The following is a 22,212-nucleotide window of genomic DNA, read 5'->3' on the forward strand; positions in this document are numbered from 1 at the left end:
TTGATTAGCACCACCCCACTGGAGAAGGCAGGCCCATGGAGGAAGGCCCATGTGCAAACACAGCACTAGCTCTAGAGAAAGGTACTAGAAGGCTGGCACCAGAACTGCTCAGGAAAAACACGCTTACGGGCGAGTCCGCGCTCCCCGCTCTGGCTCCTTCAGTCTCGGAGAGCACACCAGGCCACTTCTGGGGCATCGTGCTCATTGCGCATGCGTATGTGCATGCGCAGCCAAGAAGGTTCCAGAACCTTCTCCGTGCAGAGCTTTCGGCCAAGGGCCCAACGCTCGCCGTCTTTGTGGTGTCGCTACTGAGTGTACTGCTGCCCACGCTGACCCGGACAGGTGAGACACGCATCGCAGGAGAAAGGGATAGCATTTGGGCCCAGCGGCTCCTCTTCTGTGTCCCCACACCGTCTATACCGCAGTCTCCTGGCTAAAAGCAGATGGAGTGGGAGCACGAGAGAGGGGCCACGAGGCCGCGGGGCGCAGAGGGGGGTGCCCGGCAGGGCTTGGTGAGGGCGGGAGGGCAGGAAGGAGGGCGGCTGAGTCAGTCGGGGGAGGGGACGCTTTAGCGCAGGAAACGGGCGGCTGCAGTGGGCTTCACCTCCGAGTGCAGGGCCTGGGCTGGCCTGGGAAATGGAGGCCTGTGGAGACGGGCGGTTCCAAGACAAGAACAGCCCGCCTCCGCTAGGCCCTGAGGAAGGAGAAAATCCCATTGGGGCTGCATTTATGGCTACATAGGGCTTTTAGGAGAAACAGAAACCTGGCCGTTTATGACTGTCCTGGGAAAGAAGCCAAGGATTGTCAGGACTGTTAAAATCAACAGTTATTAATTCCCCTTTGGACAAGAGTTTTAACCTCACTGGCCTTGAGAAATTCCAGTTCTGTGCCTCTGAGGAACTGAATAGCGATGTAACTATAGTCCAAGAGCCTGTTCTCAGTTTTCACATGTGCTGTCCCACCTCCCCCTAACATCGTTTTGGTTATGGAATCAGTGTGCTGTCTTTAATTAGGTACACAGTGTGACTGATCCTGTCACAGTGAAGAGAAGAGGCTTCTTTTAACTTGTGAGAGGGGAAGTTTCTCTCATATTGAAACCTCCAGGCCTGTTATAATTTCTCATGGTGTGAACTTCCCCTCCTTTTGACAGCTATTGCTTCTATTAAAGGATGCTGACTTGAAAAAGGTTTACTTCTTGGAAGTCTCAGAAGCTCCAATTTAGATTGGGATTATTTGTCTTTTCTCCCTATTTGGGAATTCATTTTTTGCATTCAAAATATTGTAATATGGCAAGCTAACTACAATCAAAACATAGTTTTGTAGGATTTCATATCCTATGTGCATCTCAGGTCATTAAGAACAAATTCTTCCTTGATCACATGGCCCCTTTCTTTTATATTTCTAATATAAAGCTTTAGCACTGAGTTATATTTGTGAATAAATGATCTCAAATGGGAATATCAAGACATCATTTCAAAGACAGCTTAGTAAAAGTTGTCAGTAGCACACCATTTTAGTTCTGATTTTTGGCAAGTCAGTTTACAATCTGATGATATGTGATTATGGTTGTTAAGCTGCTGCCTAACCTGAGGAAAAGTGATTTTAAACAGGGAAAAGATACTTTTATTTTGAAAATAACCATATTTAAATGATTTGCTGTAAAATTGTTTAACTCTACAAGAAAAGAAAACACATTCTTGAAACTTATTTACTGTTTGCCATTCATTACAATACATTCATCAGACTTTGCTTACGATGACTCTAGACTCTGAGGACACAAATATGAATAATAATTTATGCCGTTAAAGAGCTCACAGTTTAGTGTGGGGAGGCAGCCTATAAATTAATTACTGTAGTAGAAAATATTGTACAAAGTGGAAGTGCAGGGAAGTCCACAAGCCCAGCCATAGGTTCTCACACAGCTGTTTGAATTAGATCTGAAAGGGAGAATTAGTTGAAGTTTGAAATATATTCTAGAAAGAAGGAAGGTTTTTTTATATATATATATATAAAAGGATAATTAGGACAACTGTACTGCTGATGTCTCGTGGTTTATTGAAAGGAACAGTTAATGCTTTACTGATTTATTTTTTGGCCAATTTTGCATGCTTATATCTAGTAATATGAACAACTAATTTGAAGACAACAAGATGCAACATAACAACCATTGTTGAATTCCTGTCATTTTGTTTGGTAAAACTCTATCATTTACAATTTTTTGTTTTTTTTTTTAATTCTCTTTAATGGTTTGATTGATATTGCATTCTTACACCTGGTAATCTGACCAATTTCAGTGAATGTAATATAACAACCACTGTTAAGCCCTATCATTTTGTTCTGAAACCCTGTATCATTCTTATTGTTTTTGTTTTGTTTTGTTTTTGTCTGTGTTGTTGGCATTTTGCTATTGTTCTTTATTTAACTCTCTTTAAAATAAAAAAAGAAATATATTCTGAGCAGTAGGCATGAGAATGTATGCTCAGTTTCAAAAGCTATAAGTACTTTGGCAAAGGTAAGGGTAATAGTGATTACAAAGTTTAGTGACTTATGTTTTGAATGTAGATTAATGCTGCACAGTAAAGATCTATTTAGTATAGAGAAGAGAAAGTGTAGTCCTGCATTCAGTTGAGTGATACTGAAGGAATGATGGGAAATGAGGATAGACTTATTTCAGGACAATGAAGGGACCTTGTAACTTTCTGGATTAGGATACATCCAGAGATTTTTAACCAACAGTGACATGCAGAGATTTATGCATATGTGCATACATAATGGCTATATGTACATCTAACATTTGTCATTGAACAGTACCTATTAAATCATATTTTATATAATAATTTCTTTGTGTCTATTTAGTTTATATAATTTTAAAATGTCTCCACATTTCCAGTCTGTTTATTCTCAGTAGTGGGTATTTGAGTTTCTTATATTTCAGCAATATAACAGTGTTTTTATTTCTTAAGATTGTATTTTCTTGATGCCAGGTGAAATAGTGCGTGCTTCAACTAATTTAGGAGGTCAGGAAGAAAAAGAACATGAGAAAGCACAAAGGAGCCAGGCATGGTGGCGCATGCCTGTAATCCCAGCACTTGGGAGGCTGAGGCAGGAGGATTGTTGCGAGTTGGAGGCCAGCCTAGGCTACAAAGTGAGCTGAAGCCCAGCCTGAACGGCATAGTGAGACCCTGTCTCAAAAAGACAAAAAAAAAAAAAAAGGAGAGAAAGCACAAAGGAGAAATTCTGCCCCTGCAAAGTGTTTCTGTGTGTCAGTTATGGTTCCCATAGTATTTGTTATATTGTGTTCCTTTTTTAATATATCAGAATGTGATAATTATTTTTCCATTTTGCTAAGTGAATTCTCTTGATATTAATGAAGATGTTCATAACTGGAAATATTCTGAAGTTTTTTGGTTTCATTTCATTTATTTATTTATTTATTTTTGGTACTGAGGATTGAACCCAGGGCCTTCACCCTTAACTACATCTTAGCCCTTTTTATTTTTATTTTTAAATTTTGAGACAAGGCCTCGCTAAGTTGTCCAGGCTGGGCTTGAACTATGATCCTCCCGCTTCAACCTTCCAGACTCCTGGGATTACAGACGTGCACTACTACACCTAGCCACTTTGTCTTTTTAATACAGAGCATATGTTAAAAAATAAAATGCTAGGTACAGATTAAAAAATACACTCTGATTTACCTAATACAATCCAAATTTTATGTCGATTATTTCTTTTGTTGTTGTTATTTGGTTTTCTCCGTATCTTTACTCCCAAGTAAAATGTTCAGTTTGCCTGGCTTAAAACTTTACATTAATGGAAGTATGCTGCAGTACTCTCCTGCAAAATGGTTTTTTTGTGCAAGATTGATTTTGAGATTCATCTATGTTATGTATATTTGTACTTCATTTATTTTCAGTGTTGTATAACTTATTGAATAAATATACCCTAATTATTCTCATATGGATACTTCGATTGTTTCAGATTTTTGTTAACTGTAAACATTGTTGAAAAACTGTCACCAAAATGTTCTTGCACATGTCATAAGTAACAGATAAAGGAATTTATCTATAGTATAAAGTAGAATTACTAGAATTAGCAGAATTTTAGAATTCTACTAGAAGTAGAATTACTGGGACATAGGGAATATACATTGTGTGTGTGTGCAATTTTATAAGATAATGTCAAACTATTTTTGAAAATAGTTATAACAATTTTTCTTTCACCAGCAATAGAAGGACATCCTTGTTGCTCTGCATCCTTGCTGACAGTTGATATTACCCAAGTTAAAATTTCTTGCCAGTGTGTTAATGTTAAATGGTATAGTGATATGAATATATATTTCCTTTATTACAAATGAAGGTTTTCATCTTTTCATATTAGGAGTTTGTATCTTTTTCTTCTGTAAATTTTTTACACATTTCTATTTCATGTTGTTCAACTAGTTGTCTTCTTTTTTTTTAGCCATGGGAATTCTTTATGTATTCTATATACTAGTAATTTGTCGACTAAATGAGATGAGAGAGAGATAGTACAGAATTACTCATAGGTTTCTGGTTTGGGGAATGGACTGTATGCTGGTGCAATTAAACTAGGACATAGAATAGAGGAAAGAAATAGGTCTAGGAGAGAAGGGACTTACTTTCAAATACTTTGGAGTTTGAAGTTACTGTAGAATAGTGGTAGCAAACCTATGAATATGGCATGCGTGCTGCAGTAGGTTATTTCTTATCACTGAAAGTTCTGAAAGGTTCACCATCACTGCTGTAGAATATTCAGGTGGAAGAGGATAACAAAAAATTGCTTATAGGAGTTTGAGGCTCAGACCAAGTTCTCTTATGCCATATCAGTCGTGTGGAAATCTTATGTGATAGGCCTTTCAGAGGACTAAATTGAAACTCTGGTCCACTACTGGTACCTATCCCAATTTCTGTAGCCCAAGGATTGTCCAATCTAAGTTTCTTATGAAATAAGATGGCAAGTGACCCACATAACACTAGATATAGTTATAATTATTTTATTATCTTTTTTGTATCTCAGTAGTTAGATAATCATTTCCAATATCTCCAGCACAGCACAAAATTTTTATTTTGAAAACCATTCGGCACATGCAAAACATACATCTAGATTTAAAAATTTCTTCAATTACTCATGGTTCTTAATTACACAAGTTGGTCCATATACACTGAAAACAATATAAGAAACATCAAAAATTCTGTTTTGTACATTCTTTCATTAAATAGTATTTACAAAAATATTTTCAGATGTATTTAGCTTCCTATAGGTGTTTAGAATTCTATGTATATAACTACTGAAGAATGATGTGGGTCCTTGGAAGATGGCAGTAGAAGCTAATAAAGATTGTTCTTAAAGAGAGGATGGCAGTAGAATACAGATTGTTCTTAAAAGAATAGATTATCACCCTGATTGTATACCTTTTAGTTACTTGAGAGTCAAAGAAGTCTGGTAAATCCAGAAGTAAAAGATTCCTTAGGAACTCTTAGAAAATAGGAGAGGTGAGGAAAGAGTCAGTAGCAGCACTAGGATTTGGCACATTTGCTAAGAATGTATGTAATACCTTGGCATAGCTTATAGAATAGTGCCAGGGCAGAGTTAATACTAGTTATTAGTGCTATTACTATTAGTAATAGAACTAGTAACACTATTTCTAGAGATATTATTAGCTCAGGATGATGACCCATGCACATTCTCACAGGCGTACTAGCAGCTAATTTGGTAACTGGTTGGTCACCTTTCAGGAGAACTATAAATCAGGAACAGTGAGAGTTTGACATATACTCTGTAGGGAAGTGAAGAGAGAGGCAGCCTCTCTGTGATCCGTCCTTATCAGCACTGCAGTGATTTTGCTTCTAGCTGGTTTTAAGAAGATCTTTTAGACCTGTAAGAAGAGAAAAGGCATATAGAAGTTGGATACTCAGACTCTAGCTTTAGTTTGGGTTCTACTTAACATACTGAGTTCATAGCCCAAAGAGCCTCAGGTAAAGGGTTTGATGAGCTTCCTGCTGCTACAAGAAGTCATTGTAGATTATAGGGGCTCTGTGTTTTTAGGACAGAAAGGGCTTGGGAGAAATTTGGCATTTTACCTTAGATACTCCTCTCTATTTTTTATTTTTTTTATTTTAGGTTTTTTTCCGGTACTGGGAATCAAACTCACGACCTTGCGCTTGCCAGGCAAGCGCTGTACTGCTGAGCTAAATCACCAGCCCTTACCTTAGATAGTTACAGCTTGCCTTAAGGTTGAAGAGATATTAGTATATGATCATAATATGATCATATGGTTAACTTCTAGACAGGTAATCAGGGTAACTTTAGATACCACACAAAACGACACTGCAGTATTTATATAAGTAGAGGTAGAAAAGGGCATGGTGGCAACTTTTAAGCTAACAGTCCTACTGCAAAGCCCCACGCAATATTTCTAACTTCCCAAGATTGCCATTTCCTGAAAAGCTCTTCTGCAAACAACAACAAACTTACCTTTCTTTTCTAACTGCTTTCAGTAAATTCTTTATGGCCTTAGACTCTGGATTCAGACATCTCTTCTCCCCGTTCTTTTTCATTGTGGCACTATGGAATTAAATTGAAGTGAAAATATTTAAAACAGCATTGGGCCAACAAAACAGATAGAATACATAGGTCTAAAGTCAAACCTTTAAGTTTTACTTTATTTTCTTTTGCTATACATTAGTTCTTATGTCATCACAGACCTTTCAACTGATCTTTTATGATTATTATCACATATTTAATATATCATTATAACAGCGGAAGTGGTTATTAGATGAGATTTTACTCACATGATCTCAACACGTGGACAAGATTGACTTGCAGGGATAATTTCAAGTTTCTCAACGGACCTTAGATTAACAGATTGAGTACTAGTCTCGATGCAGATGCAGCGTATTGTTCTGGAAAGAGGTATTCCTGTAGGAAAAGAAACAGTGTTTCATTTTAGGCATTAGATGTGGACTAGGTAATATTTGGTAGGACTGATATCCCCATATTGTCACATATTCAGTCTGAGGAGGAATATATCCTTATTATAACACAGGTTTGAATGATTAAATAGTTGATTATGTGCAAGAAGGGAATTGCAACTTGTGATCAATTAAGCTTACTTAGTTAAGAAATTATCTGTGTCTTAGTCTCTTTTATTCCTTTACATTTTCTTTTTCTCTCTTTCCTCATCTTTCCCTCTTTCTTTCATTCTACTTGTTTTTCGGACTTCATTTGTATTAGCAGAAGGAATCTCTGATCATAATGAAACTTGCAAATATATTATTAGTATTTTTGGAATTTATATCCAGTCCTGATTTTTCATTTTATAAATTAAATATCCCTTAATGTTCCTTACCTTGAGTCCCACTCAGAGTCAGGAATATGAGGCAGAAAATAAGAATGCTGTGATGGTTCATGACGCTGAGACTGGAGATTCTTCTATAGTAGACTCAGAATGCGTCTCAGCAGTTGAGGCTTAGAAAACATGGGGATAGTATGCAGCATTTATATGTAAAAGTATTTTCCCTCCCTAGCTCTGATTGGATAATGTGACTGTCAACTCAGCAAAACTTGCTGGCTATTCTTTGGGGAAGTCCCACGTTGCGAAACCAAATGTATTATTTGTTTTTATTGTGGCTTCCAAATGATGGAATTTCCCTCTGCCGCCTTTTTTCAATGAGAGTTAGGTTTCACTTTCCAAAACATGAACAGTTTCTTGAAAATCAGAAATTTATTGCATGCATAATAGTTTTTAAAATGAAACTTTCTTCTCTTTCATCTCCTGTAAAATACCAAGTTAATCTTTGTCACGGTCCTATTTTTAAATAGTGCACCCTAATGTTGTGTTTTGCATCCATTTTACTTGCAGCAGTAAGGCATGAGTAGAAATATTTTCTATAATTTGCTATACATTACAGATGTGTTATACTTTGTCATTTCCCCCCCACAATAACCCTATGAAGAAGGTAGTAATTTTCATTTCATAGATCTATGAGGTTTGATGGTTGTATTAGATTGCACACATTTATTATAGTTCTGAAGCATTTTCACAATATTTGATGGTTGTATTAGATTGCACACATTTATTATAGTTCTGAAGCATTTTCACAATATTTGTTTTAAGCTTTTGTAATAGCTTTCAGAGCTTTTTAAAAAAATACCTATGTTTTGAGGCTGCCCTTGAGCTCACTGTGTAACTGAGGCTGGCCTCAAACTTGTGGCAATCCTTCTGCCTCAGTCTCGCCAGTGCTGTGATTACAGGTGTGCACCACCACACCTGGCATTAAAAATATTTTTAATATTACTAGTTAGGGCAGTGTTTCATCCTTTATAGGTAAACTTAGCCTTTGGTAATAGCAAATTGTATCTGATCATTAGCTATTTTAGCCAGGCAGTGCCCTTTGGTCAGTTCTATAAAGTAATAGAATTGGTCTTTGTAGATAGGGTCAAATATATGGAACTGTCAAATTTCAAAGGATTCTACGCATGCTTTGGCCATTCATAACATGTTTAGAATAATTGAATAACCTCTGATATAACTCCTTTGGGAGAAAACACTACTTATTTGGATATCTAATTTCTGATGCATTAAACAGGTTTCATGTCTGCAAGTGGATCCCTAAATGAAAATGACATAAGATAACATCTACAGTGATGTGAGAAAAGGGGTCATAGATGTAAGAAGATTATTGTGGAAAAACAAAGAGTACTTTTTGAGGAAATAAATTTAAAAGGAGTGATACAATTAAAAGGAGTAGAAACAGACTTTGGCAGAACAACTTGAGACAGGAGGGAAACAGGTTGATTTAATATGGAGTTCAGTTCCAGAAGATAGCCTGGTAAATGGAAAAAAATAAAGGAAAAATTAAAAGAAAAAAAAGTAAAGGAAAAAATGTATCAGTGGTTGAGATAGTGACAAAGTTAGCTGAAATCAGCACAGTTAAAATGAGTGATAAATTGAGAGAAAACTTAGTTTCTTAGCACTCAGTAGTACTTGGCTGATTGTTATACCAGATGGCAACAGTAGAAAGCATGTGCTATCCTTTGTAGTGGAAGAAGTATTGGACCTGACAGTTGAAATGTAATAGTACCCAAGGTGGTAGGGATGTAGTTAATGGCAAAAGACTCTTAGTTCGATTTGCAGTACCAGCATCCAACATTAAAGAAAAGAAAAGAAAATGCTGTATACATGTATATAAAACATATATATACACAAATGTGTTACCCAGTAAACAATTACATAGGGGAGGTTACTCACATATACTATTTTTAAGAAGTGGTTTTCTCAAGGGGCTAGGATGTGTGAAAGGAGAAAGGATGGAAGGGAAAATGGAAAAATGTGCTAATATCGATTGGAGGAATTTTTATGCCCATATTGAATTGGAGAAATTTTTATGCCCATATTTTGTATTCTGAACAACTATCTTTAAGATAACAACATGCAATTTTTTTTTTTTTTTGGTACCAGGAACCAAGCTTAGGACCTTGTGCTTGCCAGGCAAGCACTGTGCCACTGAGGTATATCCCCAGCCCATGCAATGTATTAACCATTGCTTTTGTCCCATTGTTATGAAACTTTGTTTTACCTTTTTTTCTATAAAACAGACAATATTGATTTGGATTCTGTATTAGATTATATTAAGTAGTATATACATGTCGTGGACTTCTTGGTGACTAAGAAAAAAACATTTGTTTCTTACTGCATTCTGAAATTTATATTTTAATCTTGTGAAATACATTGATTTGTACTTAAGTAAATTTTATTGCAGATTAAAAATCATCTCAAATTTTAGATATCATGCAACAATTTATTATTTGTAGCTAGACAACTCCCAAATCTTATCACCATGCTGAATTTTTTTCTTTTAATAGAAATATAGATGTGTTCCCCATTTTTTTGATATTTTTAACTGTTGTTCCTTGTGGACTCATTATAAAATGTCTTTGCTTCTTACAGTTTTAGTGTTAAAATCTATTTTGTTAGTGTAGCCAGTATGTATGTTTCTTAGTTCATTCACATTCAATCTCTTTGAGTCTATAAAGTATGTCTCTTATATATAGTGTATATTTGAATGATAAGTTTTTTAAAAATCCATTCTGCCTATCTTTTAATTGCAGTGTTTAATGCATTACACTTAATGTAATTAATGATACAGTAGGTATTAACATCTACCATTTTACTATTTCTTTTTTATGTCTTGTTTCTTTTGTTTCTTTGTCCATTTCTATCTTCTTTTGTATAAAATACTTATTACCTAGTACATTATTTTAATTTCCTTGTTTCTTTTTAAAGTGGCTTTGTGAAGAGATAATTTATGTACTGCAAAATTAACACATTAACATGTAAAATTCAGTGATTTTTAATAGTTTCAAAGCATTGTGTAACCATTACCGAATCAATTTTAGAACATTTTCATTACCACAAAAAGAAACTCCATATGGCTTAGTTATCACTTGCCAGTCTCATAGTCTTCTCAACCTTCCTACCCTTCACAGCCCTGCAACAATGAATCCACTGTCTCTATAGATTTGCCTGTTATGGAGATTTCATGTGAATTGAATCTTTTTCATCCCACTTTACCTGTAACCCAGCCACTCATCCAATTTTTTTTTATCTTGGATTGGTTTTGCCTGTTCTAGAATTTCATATAAATGGAATCATTTCAGCAATGCATGCTTTTGTGCAAGACATCTTTCACTCTGTGCTTTATAGATTCATCTATGTATAGTAGTTGCCTGAGTCACTTTGTTCCTCTTTCAAATATATGGGTTTGTTTCTTGTTGATGGACACTTTGATTGTTTTGAGATTTCAGTCATGTATAAGGCTGCTGTTGTGAAGATTTTTTGCATAAATGTTTTGGGGGAACATATGCCTTAAATTGGGTCCACATTTAGCAGTAGAACAGAGTTGTATTTTAAATACATAAGTGATCATGTCAGTCCTCTGCTTTTTTCCAGAAACTTCTACTTATATTTAGAATAAAATCAAAATTTTAATTAACCCATTTTACTAAGTTCTCTGTGATTTAACTGCTTCCTGTATGTCTAGCCTCATCTCACATTAAACCATTCATTGCACTCCAGTCACAGTGACCATGGCTTTAGTACTTTTCTGTATTTGGAATTCTTTTCTTTATTTGGGATCCTTTCCTTTATTTGGAATTCTATTCTTTGCATAGGTGGTTCCTTATGGACATTTAGATTTTAGCTAGATTGTATAGTCTCTTCTTCCACAATCTGAAACATTCAGAACCCTGCTTTAATTCTCTACATGACATTCCTCACCATCAGCTATTTGTTTGGTTTATTTATTTGTTTAATATCTATTTCTCCACACTAGACTGTGAACCCCAGGAGGGAAGGGATTTTTTTTTCTTATTGACAGTTGTATTCCCCAGCAATGAGAATATTACCAGCGTATTGGAGGAATTCAATAAATAATTGGATGGATGAATGAATAGATGGATGGGTGGAGTGATGGATGAATCTTTACAGACTTTAAGTAGTAGCATAGCCAGATGTGATGATGCCTGAGCTACATAGTTCAAGGCCAGCCAGAACAACATAATGAGACCTTGTTTCAAACGTAAAAAAAAAAATCACAACATAAATAAGAGTTGTATTTCTTCAAAAAGAATTTACATTGGCTTATCAGATTTTGACACTTAGACATGGGTATTATTTTCCCTGGCCTTAGGAACCAAGTTTTACTTAAGACTATAATTTCCATAGAAGTTATTACAGATATTACAGCTAACTGTAGGGCAGAATCTTCATTTCAGGGACTCTGGTGTAAATATATAATATTTCTTAATTACTTCTTGTCAGTATCTCTGTCCCCTCATTCTTGCACTGAATGAATGAGGTGATAGAGCTCCCAGTGAATATTATATATATGGCTATGGGTGGTCTTAGAAGAAGAATGAGAGTATTGGACTTGTTCTTATTGTCTCTATACTTTGTTTAGGGAACTAAGTTAATAGGATCAGAGAACTAGGAAAGTTGAATTAGTAATCAGTATATTGCCTGGTAAGAATAAAATCAAACCATACAATCCTTCTCTTGTTTTTTGTTTTGAATGGAGAGGTGCTTGCTAAGGGGAGAAACTTCATAAATATGATCAATGTGGAAAATCAGGAAAAAAAATCAAAGGTATATATACAGACTATAAGGCTGTGGATGTAGCTCAGTGGTGCAGCACCTGCCTGGCAAACATGAGGTTGTAAGTTCGATTCCTCGTACAAAAAAAAGTTCCTTCTATATATAGACAGTAGCAAATCCACTGTAATTTGTTTCACCCATAGCCAACCCTACATGGGATATTTGAATAAAACTCTAAATAACGCTTTTTAAGTTTTTATTCAATTTTTGTAAGACTTGGTATATTCACTTTCCTGATATTCACTGATCTAGTTTTGAAAGAAAATGAGAGTTAAGGAAACATCTCAGTTTAGTTTCAGTTTCAGCTACCATTAATTTAAGTGTCTGATTATGGCATAAGTCCAAAAAACAAACATCAACAAAAAACCCAAACGTTTGCCCTGACAGGCTTGTGAATGCAGATCCAGAAAAATGCTTTCTGAGAAAGTAATATACTTAGAAGAAATTTCGTAAAGAGTAAGCAGGAGGACTTCAGCAATGTCTGTAGACTGGAAATCCCCTCAGCTGGTTCAGGCTACTGTTTGGAAAGAATGGGAGTATGAGCAAAGAGGAACTTCATAGTTTTAACTTTGAGTTCTCAAAGTATTCCCTTAGCGGGAAGTGCTTGATAGTACTGCTTACATACTTTTGGACTGCCCATGTGTCTCATCCTTCAGAGCCATCCTGAGAATGATGTTAACAGAATGGGTAGTAGATGCTCATAATCATCATGCTTGAAAGGGCTGAAAATAACTTCTGTTTGGAAGCATTGAGACCTTGCAGTGTTTTTCCTTCCCCATACTTGAGGGAATGATATCATGGGTTGGCAGTCCAGATGTACAGTTTTATAGTTCTGTCTCTCACTTGTTCTGTGATCTTGGAAAAACTGTTAGGTCTCTCTATTCTTCAATTTTCTTCAAACGCATATTATAATACTTAACCCATTATCTTTCCGATTATTCTAAACCTGACTGTAGATTTGAAAAGTTTTAGAACAAGTTTAAAGACTTTTTCATTGATCAGAATTTCAGAAATATACCTACCTGTAAGTTTCAGCTTATCTCCTGGGTGGGATGAATAATATGCTCTTTCTGGATAATGCACTTATAACTGAGGGCAAATGTGTCTGTTAGTCACAAACTGTAAGCCTGACTCATGGTAGAACTGAGAATTGGAATCATGTAGCATTTGGTAACAGGAAAGCGCTTATATTGGTAACCTGGCTGTCCTATGATAAATAAATGCATATGGTGAATTTACAAAGCAAGACAAAGATGCTCACTTTGTTCCTTTTCAGGTCCTAGCCTAAATGATATAACAGAAAGAGAAACTGAAACCATGGGAACTAGAAAGGAAGAAATATAATCTTACACATGATAAAATTGTTTCACAGAACCCTTCCCCCCATAACAAGTGTTAGAAGCAGTATCAGAGTTCATCAAAATGGATGGCTAGATCAGTGTATTTTATTTTCTATGTCGGTAGCAAGTAATCTAAAATGTTACTGAAGAAGAAATTTATAATAGCAACAATATTTAAACCATAAAGTATTTATGAATGATACCAACAAAAGACAAACAAGGTTGTTTACACAAAATATAGGTGAATTTCTCTAAAACAATAGCAAATATGTTGAGATTAAATACTACATAATTATCTTTCCAATAAAGTTCAGCAAAACTAAATGTAACACTTTGCTTAGGTATGTGTGTATAAATAGTAGAACTATTTTTAAAGAGCAAAGAAATGTGAATGTCCTTAGTGCACTGAACTGTATTTTAAAACTGTTAAAGTAGTGTGTTGGTTTGGGGGTTATTTTGCAAGGGGAACAATATATAATACAGGACACATATTTTATAAGATTATTTATAATAGTCACCCAAAGAATCATATACAAAGGAGTGCAGGAAATCTGTCCACACACTAAGACCAAGGAAACTAGCCAAGGGCCTGGATCCCACGGAAATGTCCTGCATGAGTCCAGCTGAAGACCTAGAGCTCATAACCATGCTTCCCATGAATCCACCTAGAGGCCCAGAGTCCATAACAATATCTCATGCAGGCCTGTTTCATGGATCTGTACTGTAAAGGCTCAAAGGTCAGTGATGGAATCTAGGAAGTCTGTACCAGCAGGGTGAAGGATTTGTGCTAGCAGGCTGAGGGATCTACACTGGAGCTAGGAAGCGATGCTCAAGGTAAGAACTGGAGCTCCCCTGAAAAGTACCACAGCCATCCTCAGCAACAGTGAGGTCCCAAGCTCCTCTGATGATCAAGATGGCCACGTTCCCATCAGGGAAGCCAATGCAGCAAGCTTTTCCAGAAGACCAGCAGTGCACCATCTTCCCCTCCAGAGCCAGAAAGTGATGCTCAAAGTGAGGACCAGAGCTCCCCCAAAGTGAACCAAAGCCATTCTCAGTGCCAACGAGGTCCCAAGCTCCTCAGAGGATGAAAACAGCCAAGTTCATCAGGAAAGCCAGCATGACAAGCTCCTACAAAACAACCAACAACTTATTACAGCTTCTACCAGCTCCCGATAGCCTCTCTCAGCTCCCACCAGCCTTTTTTCTTCTCCAGTTCTGCCTCTTAAATTGCTGGCAACAATCCTCAGGTGGGCCTCCCACACCCAGCACCACACTTTCTCAATTCAGCTGGGGGTTGTCAATCCACTACAAGTAGCAAATTTTATATGTATTTTATCATCATTTTTAAAAACAGAAAATTCAAGATAGTTTTTATCTTGGAGTTGAAAGATGCAAGGGAATGGAGATAGAGAAGAAATAAATGGCTATATTTTAAATTATTGTTACTGTTAATGTTCTTGATTTGGGTGAAGAGTTCTTGTGTCCTCATTATATGATAAATGTAAAAGTGTGAGTACATGGATCAGGGATAACAGTATATGTATCAAGAACGAAAATGAGACTCTAAATCTGTATACCTGAAGTACATTAAAAAACTAAATCACTATAAAGTGCTTGTTTCAGGAAAATAGCAAGAATAAATTTCAAAAACCTGCTTCCTCCTTTGGAGAGGAGCCACAAAAATGTGTCAGACATGTTCAGTACTTTCTGAGCCATATCATATTTTAAATACTAGGATGTTTCCAAGACTGTTACATTACATTGTAGTAGTATTTTGGCCTAGCAAATTGAGTGATTTAAGTTAGCATATCATTCAGATATCTTTTAGAAATCAAAGAAATAAAGAGATGGATTATGTTAATAAAATTGATTTATTAGATGGTAGGAGATAAAGGCAGAGGGTAGGCAGAGAAAAACAGGAGCTGGGAATTGGTTTCCTTATCCCACTCCTTCCCTCTCCTTTTCCCCTATGTCGTCTCCCTCTCAGCTGTCCTTCCTCTTTCCCTTCCTCCTTTTCTCTCCCTCTCTCTTGTCCTCTATTCCTCTGCAGAGCAGGAAGACTATGGGTTTAAGATGTATTGACAGTACAGATCTCAAGACATGCATGGTTTTTAATACAGAATGTGGTTTCCATATTAACTGTCTGTGTAAAATGTTTATATTAGAATTTTCCTTCTTAAAAATAATACCATAAACCAGTACTTATTGCATAATTTCTTTTGTGCTGAGGTGTGCTATTTTATCTATCAAACTTAATCTTTGGGACCACTTTATGAAGTGCAACTTTTTATAGTAAGCTAAACTGAGATGCCATAACAAAATTTACATCCAGGCAGTCTAATCCATGATCTGCTTAAGCACACTACTATTACTGCCTCCATGAGTAACTTTTGTCATTAGCCTCTGTTCACAAAATCTGTGACATGAATGAACAAATCAGGATACTTGATCATCCTAAATTAGAAGCAGGGACTATCCCTGAGGAAGAAGCAGTTTGTCTTGCTCACTTGCTCTGACCAGGATCATCAAAAGTGTATATTAGAAAAGGACTTGATTTTTTTTGCTTGTTTTTTTGTTTTTGCGGTACCAGGGATCAAACTCAGGACCTTGCACTTGCCAGGCAGGCATAGAAAAGTACTTGAAAGGAAACAGGATATTTGCAGCTGTGATTTTGAAAAGAATTTAATCATGGTTTTACTTTTCAGAGGTTTATAGGCAGGATTAAAGGAGCTAACCCGGGAATGTTGAGGGTGTCTGGTAGAAAGCTGTTATGTCTCAGAAAGAGGCAAGGTAGAGAAATGGGGTTACTGGAACCTAATGATAAGCCCATTAGATATGAAAAAAAGCTATATTTTCTAAAAGGAGTCATTGTTTTACATTTTTGAAAATTTAATATATGACTTAATAGAAGTCAGCAGGATTCTCATACCTACTTCTGCATTTAATTTGTTGCAGTAGTACATGCCATGTGTCTTCTGGAAAACTTGTGAGAGAATGAGAGTAAAAAAGCTAAATAACATTATTATTGTGAAAATAATTATGACTTCATGGGTTTCTTGAAAGTACCTCAGGAATTTCTGAGGGATGAGTATATCACACTTATAGCACAGAATAACTTACCTGTGTTCATTCAGTAGTTTCATAGTTATGTACTGAACACTTGAGACTATCACAAAGCACTTGTGTGTTATTCAGTATTTATATTAGAAACTTTAATGCAAAAGAAATAATCAGAAAAATAATGTGTAGGCTTTCTATGACTATGACAAAAAACTTAAGATAACTTATAAAGAGGAAATGTTTCTTTTGGCTCACTGTGCAGAGGTCTCAGTTCCTGGTCTCTTGACTTTATTTTGCTTTTAGCCTATACAGTACATCATGGTAGGAAGTGCACGGTGGAGGAGGCCTGTTCATATCATAGGAAACAGAGAGGAGGAGCTAGGTCCTTAAATCCCTCCAAAGAACATGCTGCTAATGACCTGGCTTCTCTATTAGACCCCACCACCATAAGGTTCTACCACTTCACAATAGTTTCACAGACTAAGGACCAGCCTTTGGGGAACTTTTAGGATCCAAAGAATAGTAAATAATGATAAAAGAAGTTAATGAAAAATGTAAATTGTGCATAAGGCTAACACTACTATGAATTAGATAATCACAAGTATTCAAAGCACTTCCAAGTTTTCTAAGAACACTGTTCAGTATAACACATGCCAACTAGACAAATGTAAAGATCACCTACTATACAATTTGAAGACTATTTCATGCAGAATTTGGTGAAAACTTTTTGCTGTAGGTACTAAGAGTCCTACTTTACCGTATTGAACACTTGCCAGGGTACTGTGCCGTGGATGCTATAAGAATATATGTAAGTATCACATAGTCTCAGTTTTGAAAAACAAGTATCTTGGGGGCTGGGGATTTAGCTCAGTGGCAAAGTGCCTGTCTGGCAAGCGCAAAGTCATGAGTTCGATTCCCGGTTCCGGAAAAAAACAAACAAACAAACAAAAAAACAAAAAGAAAAAAACAAGTATCTTAAGATAACTATTTTCAAGCCAGTGTAGTGGTACACACCTGTAATTCCAGTACTCTGGGAGGCTGAGGCAAAAAGATTGCAAGTTCAAGTGCAGAGAGGGCAGTTTAGTGACTTAATGAGACCCTACCTCAAAATAAAAAAATAAAAAGGGCTGGGAATGTAACTCAGTGTGAAGGCTTTGGGTTCAGTCCCCAGTACCACAAAAAAAAGTTTTCTTTCTCCCCAAAAGCCTGCTATTGAGGCTCAGAGATGACCAGTAACAAGATTCTATGATTTCTGGCCTGCCTTCTAGGAAGGAGAGACCTTATAGTCATCTAAGAGGAATTATGTTTTATAAATGATAAAATAGAGACACAATGGATGTATCAAGAGGAAGGTGATCAGTTCTAAAATGTACGTGTAGAATGCCTCAGGATGTTATAGCAGGTAATTTTTGAGCTGAGTCTTAGAAGTGGGATGAGTATTGAACAAGAAGGGCATTTCAGAGAGAAAATACTGTGAAAACTGCATATTTGTGGCTGGAGTAGAGACTGCATGAAACTAACAGATCAGTATTCAGAAAAATATATGATACCGTATTATGCTGTGTGACCTTTACCTGAAGGCAATGAAGAGGTATAAAAAAGTTCAAAGAATATCATATTTGCATTTTAGAAGGAGAATGTGCCAAAGAAAATCACAGCTGACATTAGTTACAGCAGTGGAAATAGTGAACACTTAAGACTATTGCAAAGCACTTGTATGATACTCAGTATTTATATTAGAATATTTAATGCAAAAGAAATAAATAGAAAAATAATGTGTAGGTTTTCTATTACTATGACAAAATACTTAAGATAATTAACTTATAAAGAGGGAATTTTTTTAAGGGACTGTTGCAATAGGGAAAAGATGCCTTAATTTCAGTGTAGAAATAAAAGGTATAGAAATGAGCTCAGTTTCAAATACAGCATGAAGAAGGGGGATTTATAGTTCAGGAGCAAGATGGTAGTGGGGGTTAGTAGATGGAAAATTACTCAGGGGTTAGAGTAATTGTTTTTGGTACCAGGAATCGAACTCAGGACCTCATGCTTGCCAGGCAGACACTGGGCCACTGAGCTATATCCCTGACCTGGTTAGAGTAATTTTTGCTAATCTGCCCTAACAGGATTGTTACTGAAGGCAGGAAAATGTCTTCAGATACTGTAGGATGATGGTGACAGTTAAGGAACTTGACCAGATATAGAGGGTGATTGAACCTGAGGCATTGCCACTGAACTGAGTTAGCCAAATTCTTGCTAAAATTGGATTCTACAAAAATGAAGACAGCCAGGCATGATGTTGCATGCCTGTAATCCTAGCACTTGGGAGGCTAAGGTAGGAGGATTTCATGAGTTTGAGGCCAGCCTAGGCTATATAGTGAGTTCAAGGCTAGCCTGCACTACTTAGAGAGACCCTGCCTCAAAAAACCCAAAAAACAAACAAAAATCCTACAAAAGTTGAGGCCTAGCTGAAAAGAAGGGTCAGAGGAACTTGACTAAAGTTTTGTCAAGAAGGGAGGCTTTCTCGGAGGTTACTTTGGAGTAGTATTGGAAAATAAGAGATTGAAGCCAGGAGACTAAGGAGGATCTTATGGCAGTCTGGATAGGAGGAACTGGGCCCGCACAAAAGCTTTAACATTAAATATGGGAGAAAGGGATATCAATTGGAGAAATTTAATGTGATATGTATTCATTTTCAGGTAATGTCACTTGGACAGGTGCTGAGTAAAAAGCTTTTCTTCCTGTTGTCATTTTTAAAGTATTAAATGGAATATGCATTTCTGTACAGATAGAGTTATTATTGACATGTATTAAAGGCAGTTAAAATGATTTTGTTTTCAAGAACGTGTGACAGTTTGAAAGTATGATGAAACCAGGGCAGGTAATCAGGAATTTCAGGGTCAATGTGGGAATGATATTCCTGTTCTTCTTGAGGGGGAGGTGTCCAATGATTGTTGTAGACAACAGGTGAAGAACTCTCCTTAAAATAGAGTACCTTGTTTCTGAACTCAGTACTTGGGAAAGTTTCTACAAATATTCTACCAAAATGTAATCATTTGGAGAAGAGAAGAATTTGAGGATGCTATAAAAGTAAATGTGTTTTGGGGAAGTATAATATGTTACTTCCTCCCATCTGCCCATAATTCACATATTTAAGCACAATAAGAATTTAATGAATATTTTGTTACATTTTTAATCAAAAGATTCAGAAAGTGTCTAGTTTTTGTTTTAATTGACTCATCTATCATTTTTTGTGTTTTTATAAGGAAGAAAAGTCTTGAAATTGAAGTATTTTAGTAGAACATGTTATTCCATGTTTTGGACCCTCATTCAGGTTTCTTGAAGTTCTTACTGATAGTTTATTCTTACTTTGTGAACAGTTTAAAGAAGAATTACAAATTGTATGAAGTCGGTAACTTACCTCAGTGCATTTTCAATTTAGTAGCAGTTTATTAAGCAGCACCAAGCAACTACATCTGCATTTATGGTACCAGGATTTCCAGGAAATAGTTATTCTTCTTTAGTACTTAAGTGAAACTGTAGTTGCAAAATATATGATGACCTCAGACTTGCTCAATTTTACTACCAGTGTCTAAAAAATAAACTGCACAGAAGGCAAGAAGAAGGAGCTAAACTTACCACTCCATTGTAACAGGTTTTTTGATATGTATTATTTAGAATCCATAGAATGTGATGACATCACAAAGATTTCTATTTGTTAGCTATGAAAATCTTTAGGAAATACAAAGAGGCCTGTTAATTCCATATGAACTACTAAGTACCATTTCAATAGCTCCAAATAATTAAATATAATATTTCCCTTTTTGTGGTATTATCCAGAAGTATTTCTTCTGTTTGGATTCTTCTCCTGGCTAATTAGAAGGAACTGTCCTGAATTTCTAAGTCACTGTTACGGTTTATGTCTGTGTGTCCCCCCAAAACCTCATGTGGACATGGGGCAGGCTTTTAGAGTTTGAATATGGATTTGAAAGCTACACCCGCCCTGGGGTGGATAGTTTGCATATGTAAGGGAGAGGAAAAGGGTGCTTGAGGCCATTCCTCCCCCATTCCGCCCTGGTGTGTGGTTGTTGCTTTGTTGTGTTCTGCTGCCCTGAGCTGTAGCTCTTTGCCATGTGCCACTCTGCCTTATAATCTGCCAAGTACGGACTGAAACCTCCACACTGTAAGTGAAATAAACCTTTCCCTCCTTAATTTTGGGCGTCAGGTATTTTGTCCCAGCAGTGAGAAAAAAGTAACCAAGACAGTCACTGATACTAATTGTTATCTCAAATTTCAGAATATTTAAAATCTAACCTATAGTCTTCTCACTAAACTATTTCTTCCCTGTGATCTTCCTATTCCTGTTTTTAGAAGTACTGTTCTTTTAAACTTCAAAACATCAGTTTTTTCCCTTGATTCCTGTGTCTGCTTTTACTCCAGATTCAAATCCTTGGCATTTCCCTTGACTGGTTTCTTCAACTTCAACCTTCACATCCAATCTATCATGAAATCTACAATTTATTTCTCATTTTATTTTTATTTTCAACATTACCACCTTAGTTTATCCCTTGTACTTATTGTGATAAAACATATCTAACACAAAATTTAACATTTTAGTCATTTAAAAGTATATGACTTGGTAGCATTAAGTACATTCACAATGTTGTACAACTATCACCAGAACACTTTTTTTCTCAAACAGAAAGCTTATTCCCATTAAGTAGTTATTCACCATTAAACCTTCCTTTGAGTCCTTGCCAATCACATCTATTTTCTATTTTTAAGGATTTTCCTATTCTAGATATTTCATATGAAATTATATCATATCTTAGATGGTTTTTTGTATCTGTATTTTTTTATTTACTGTAATGTTTTCAAGGTTCATCTATATTGTAGCAATTGTTAGTACTTCCTTTTATGGTTGAATAATATTCTGTTGTGTGTATACATCATATTTTGTTTATCCATTCATCTATTGATACCTGTTTAGGCTGTTTCTGCCTTTTGGTGTTGCTGTGAACATTTGTATGCAAGTTTTAGTTTGAAAAGTTGTTAGAGTTCTTTTATATAGAGTTCTTTTATATAGAGTTCTTGTTAGAGTAGAATTAATGTGTCATATAGTAATTCTGTTTAATTTATTGTAGACATAGTCCTTATTATTCTTCACACAAATATTTCTGAAAGTATGGGACGATGCCAGATGGTTCACTGTAATGACATTTAATATCAGTGAATTGCTCTTCTTTTTTTTTGGTCTTTTTGAGACAGGGTCTCTCTATGCAGTTCAAGCTGGCCTTGAGCTCACTTTGTAACCCAGGCTGGTCTCAAACTCGCAATGATCCTCCTGCCCCAGGCTTCTGAGTGCTGGGATTACAGGCATGCACCACCATGCCCAGCTGAATTGCTCTTCTTAATTTCAGTCCCTCTGATTAAACCTGGGAGTCTCAATTTGTTATTAGCATGGCTCTCAGATACTAAGCAAACTGTGTTCATCTCCCTAATAACAAATACAGAGCAGACTTGAAGCTCAGAACCTTTGGCATACAGTTTTATCTAGCTGGAATTTAGTATTTTTCCTTGTATTTCATTTTATCGTTACATTTTATTTCTATAGCATGTAATATTGCTTCCACATACAGTAGT

The 22,212-nt window shown here is 36.1% G+C and overlaps 2 protein-coding genes across 14 annotated transcripts in view; one reads left to right on the forward strand and one right to left on the reverse strand.

Annotated features, from left to right (window-relative positions):
* The first annotated feature begins 234 nt into the window (after positions 1-234).
* The window catches only part of Art3 (ADP-ribosyltransferase 3), a 106,982-nt gene continuing 85,004 nt past the window's right edge, over positions 235-22,212 (forward strand). For 9 of the 13 annotated variants that reach the window (XM_005388166.2, XM_013516262.1, XM_005388172.2 and 6 more), the window contains exon 1: positions 236-342. The gene's annotated coding sequence lies outside the window, so the exon portion shown is untranslated. Of the gene's footprint in view, positions 343-22,212 lie in introns of all 13 variants that reach the window. The other 4 variants (XM_005388175.2, XM_013516265.1, XM_005388167.2 and 1 more) reach the window with 2 other exon arrangements.
* On the reverse strand, positions 4,996-7,494 carry Cxcl10 (chemokine (C-X-C motif) ligand 10). The gene is made up of 4 exons (XM_013516266.1): positions 7,367-7,494; positions 6,810-6,936; positions 6,493-6,582; positions 4,996-5,893 (listed from the first exon to the last, which is right to left on the reverse strand). The coding sequence occupies exons 1-4, from the start codon at positions 7,425-7,427 to the stop codon at positions 5,875-5,877; spliced, it is 297 nt and encodes a 98-aa protein (XP_013371720.1). The 5' UTR covers positions 7,428-7,494; the 3' UTR covers positions 4,996-5,874.

This window comes from Chinchilla lanigera, unplaced genomic scaffold (genome assembly GCF_000276665.1).
Source record: "Chinchilla lanigera isolate Chin_1 unplaced genomic scaffold, ChiLan1.0 scaffold00032, whole genome shotgun sequence".
Classification (NCBI taxonomy): Eukaryota; Metazoa; Chordata; class Mammalia; order Rodentia; family Chinchillidae; genus Chinchilla; species Chinchilla lanigera.

Excerpts from the sequence above, each read along its gene's own strand:
- Cxcl10 (XM_013516266.1), bottom strand. The coding sequence starts at position 7,427 with ATGAACCATCACAGCATTCTTATTTTCTGCCTCATATTCCTGACTCTG. Across the intron at positions 6,937-7,366 it reads GACTCTGAGTGGGACTCAAG|GAATACCTCTTTCCAGAACA; the intron begins GTAAGGAACATT and ends CTTTTCCTACAG. Across the intron at positions 6,583-6,809 it reads TGTCCACGTGTTGAGATCAT|TGCCACAATGAAAAAGAACG; the intron begins GTGAGTAAAATC and ends TTAATTCCATAG.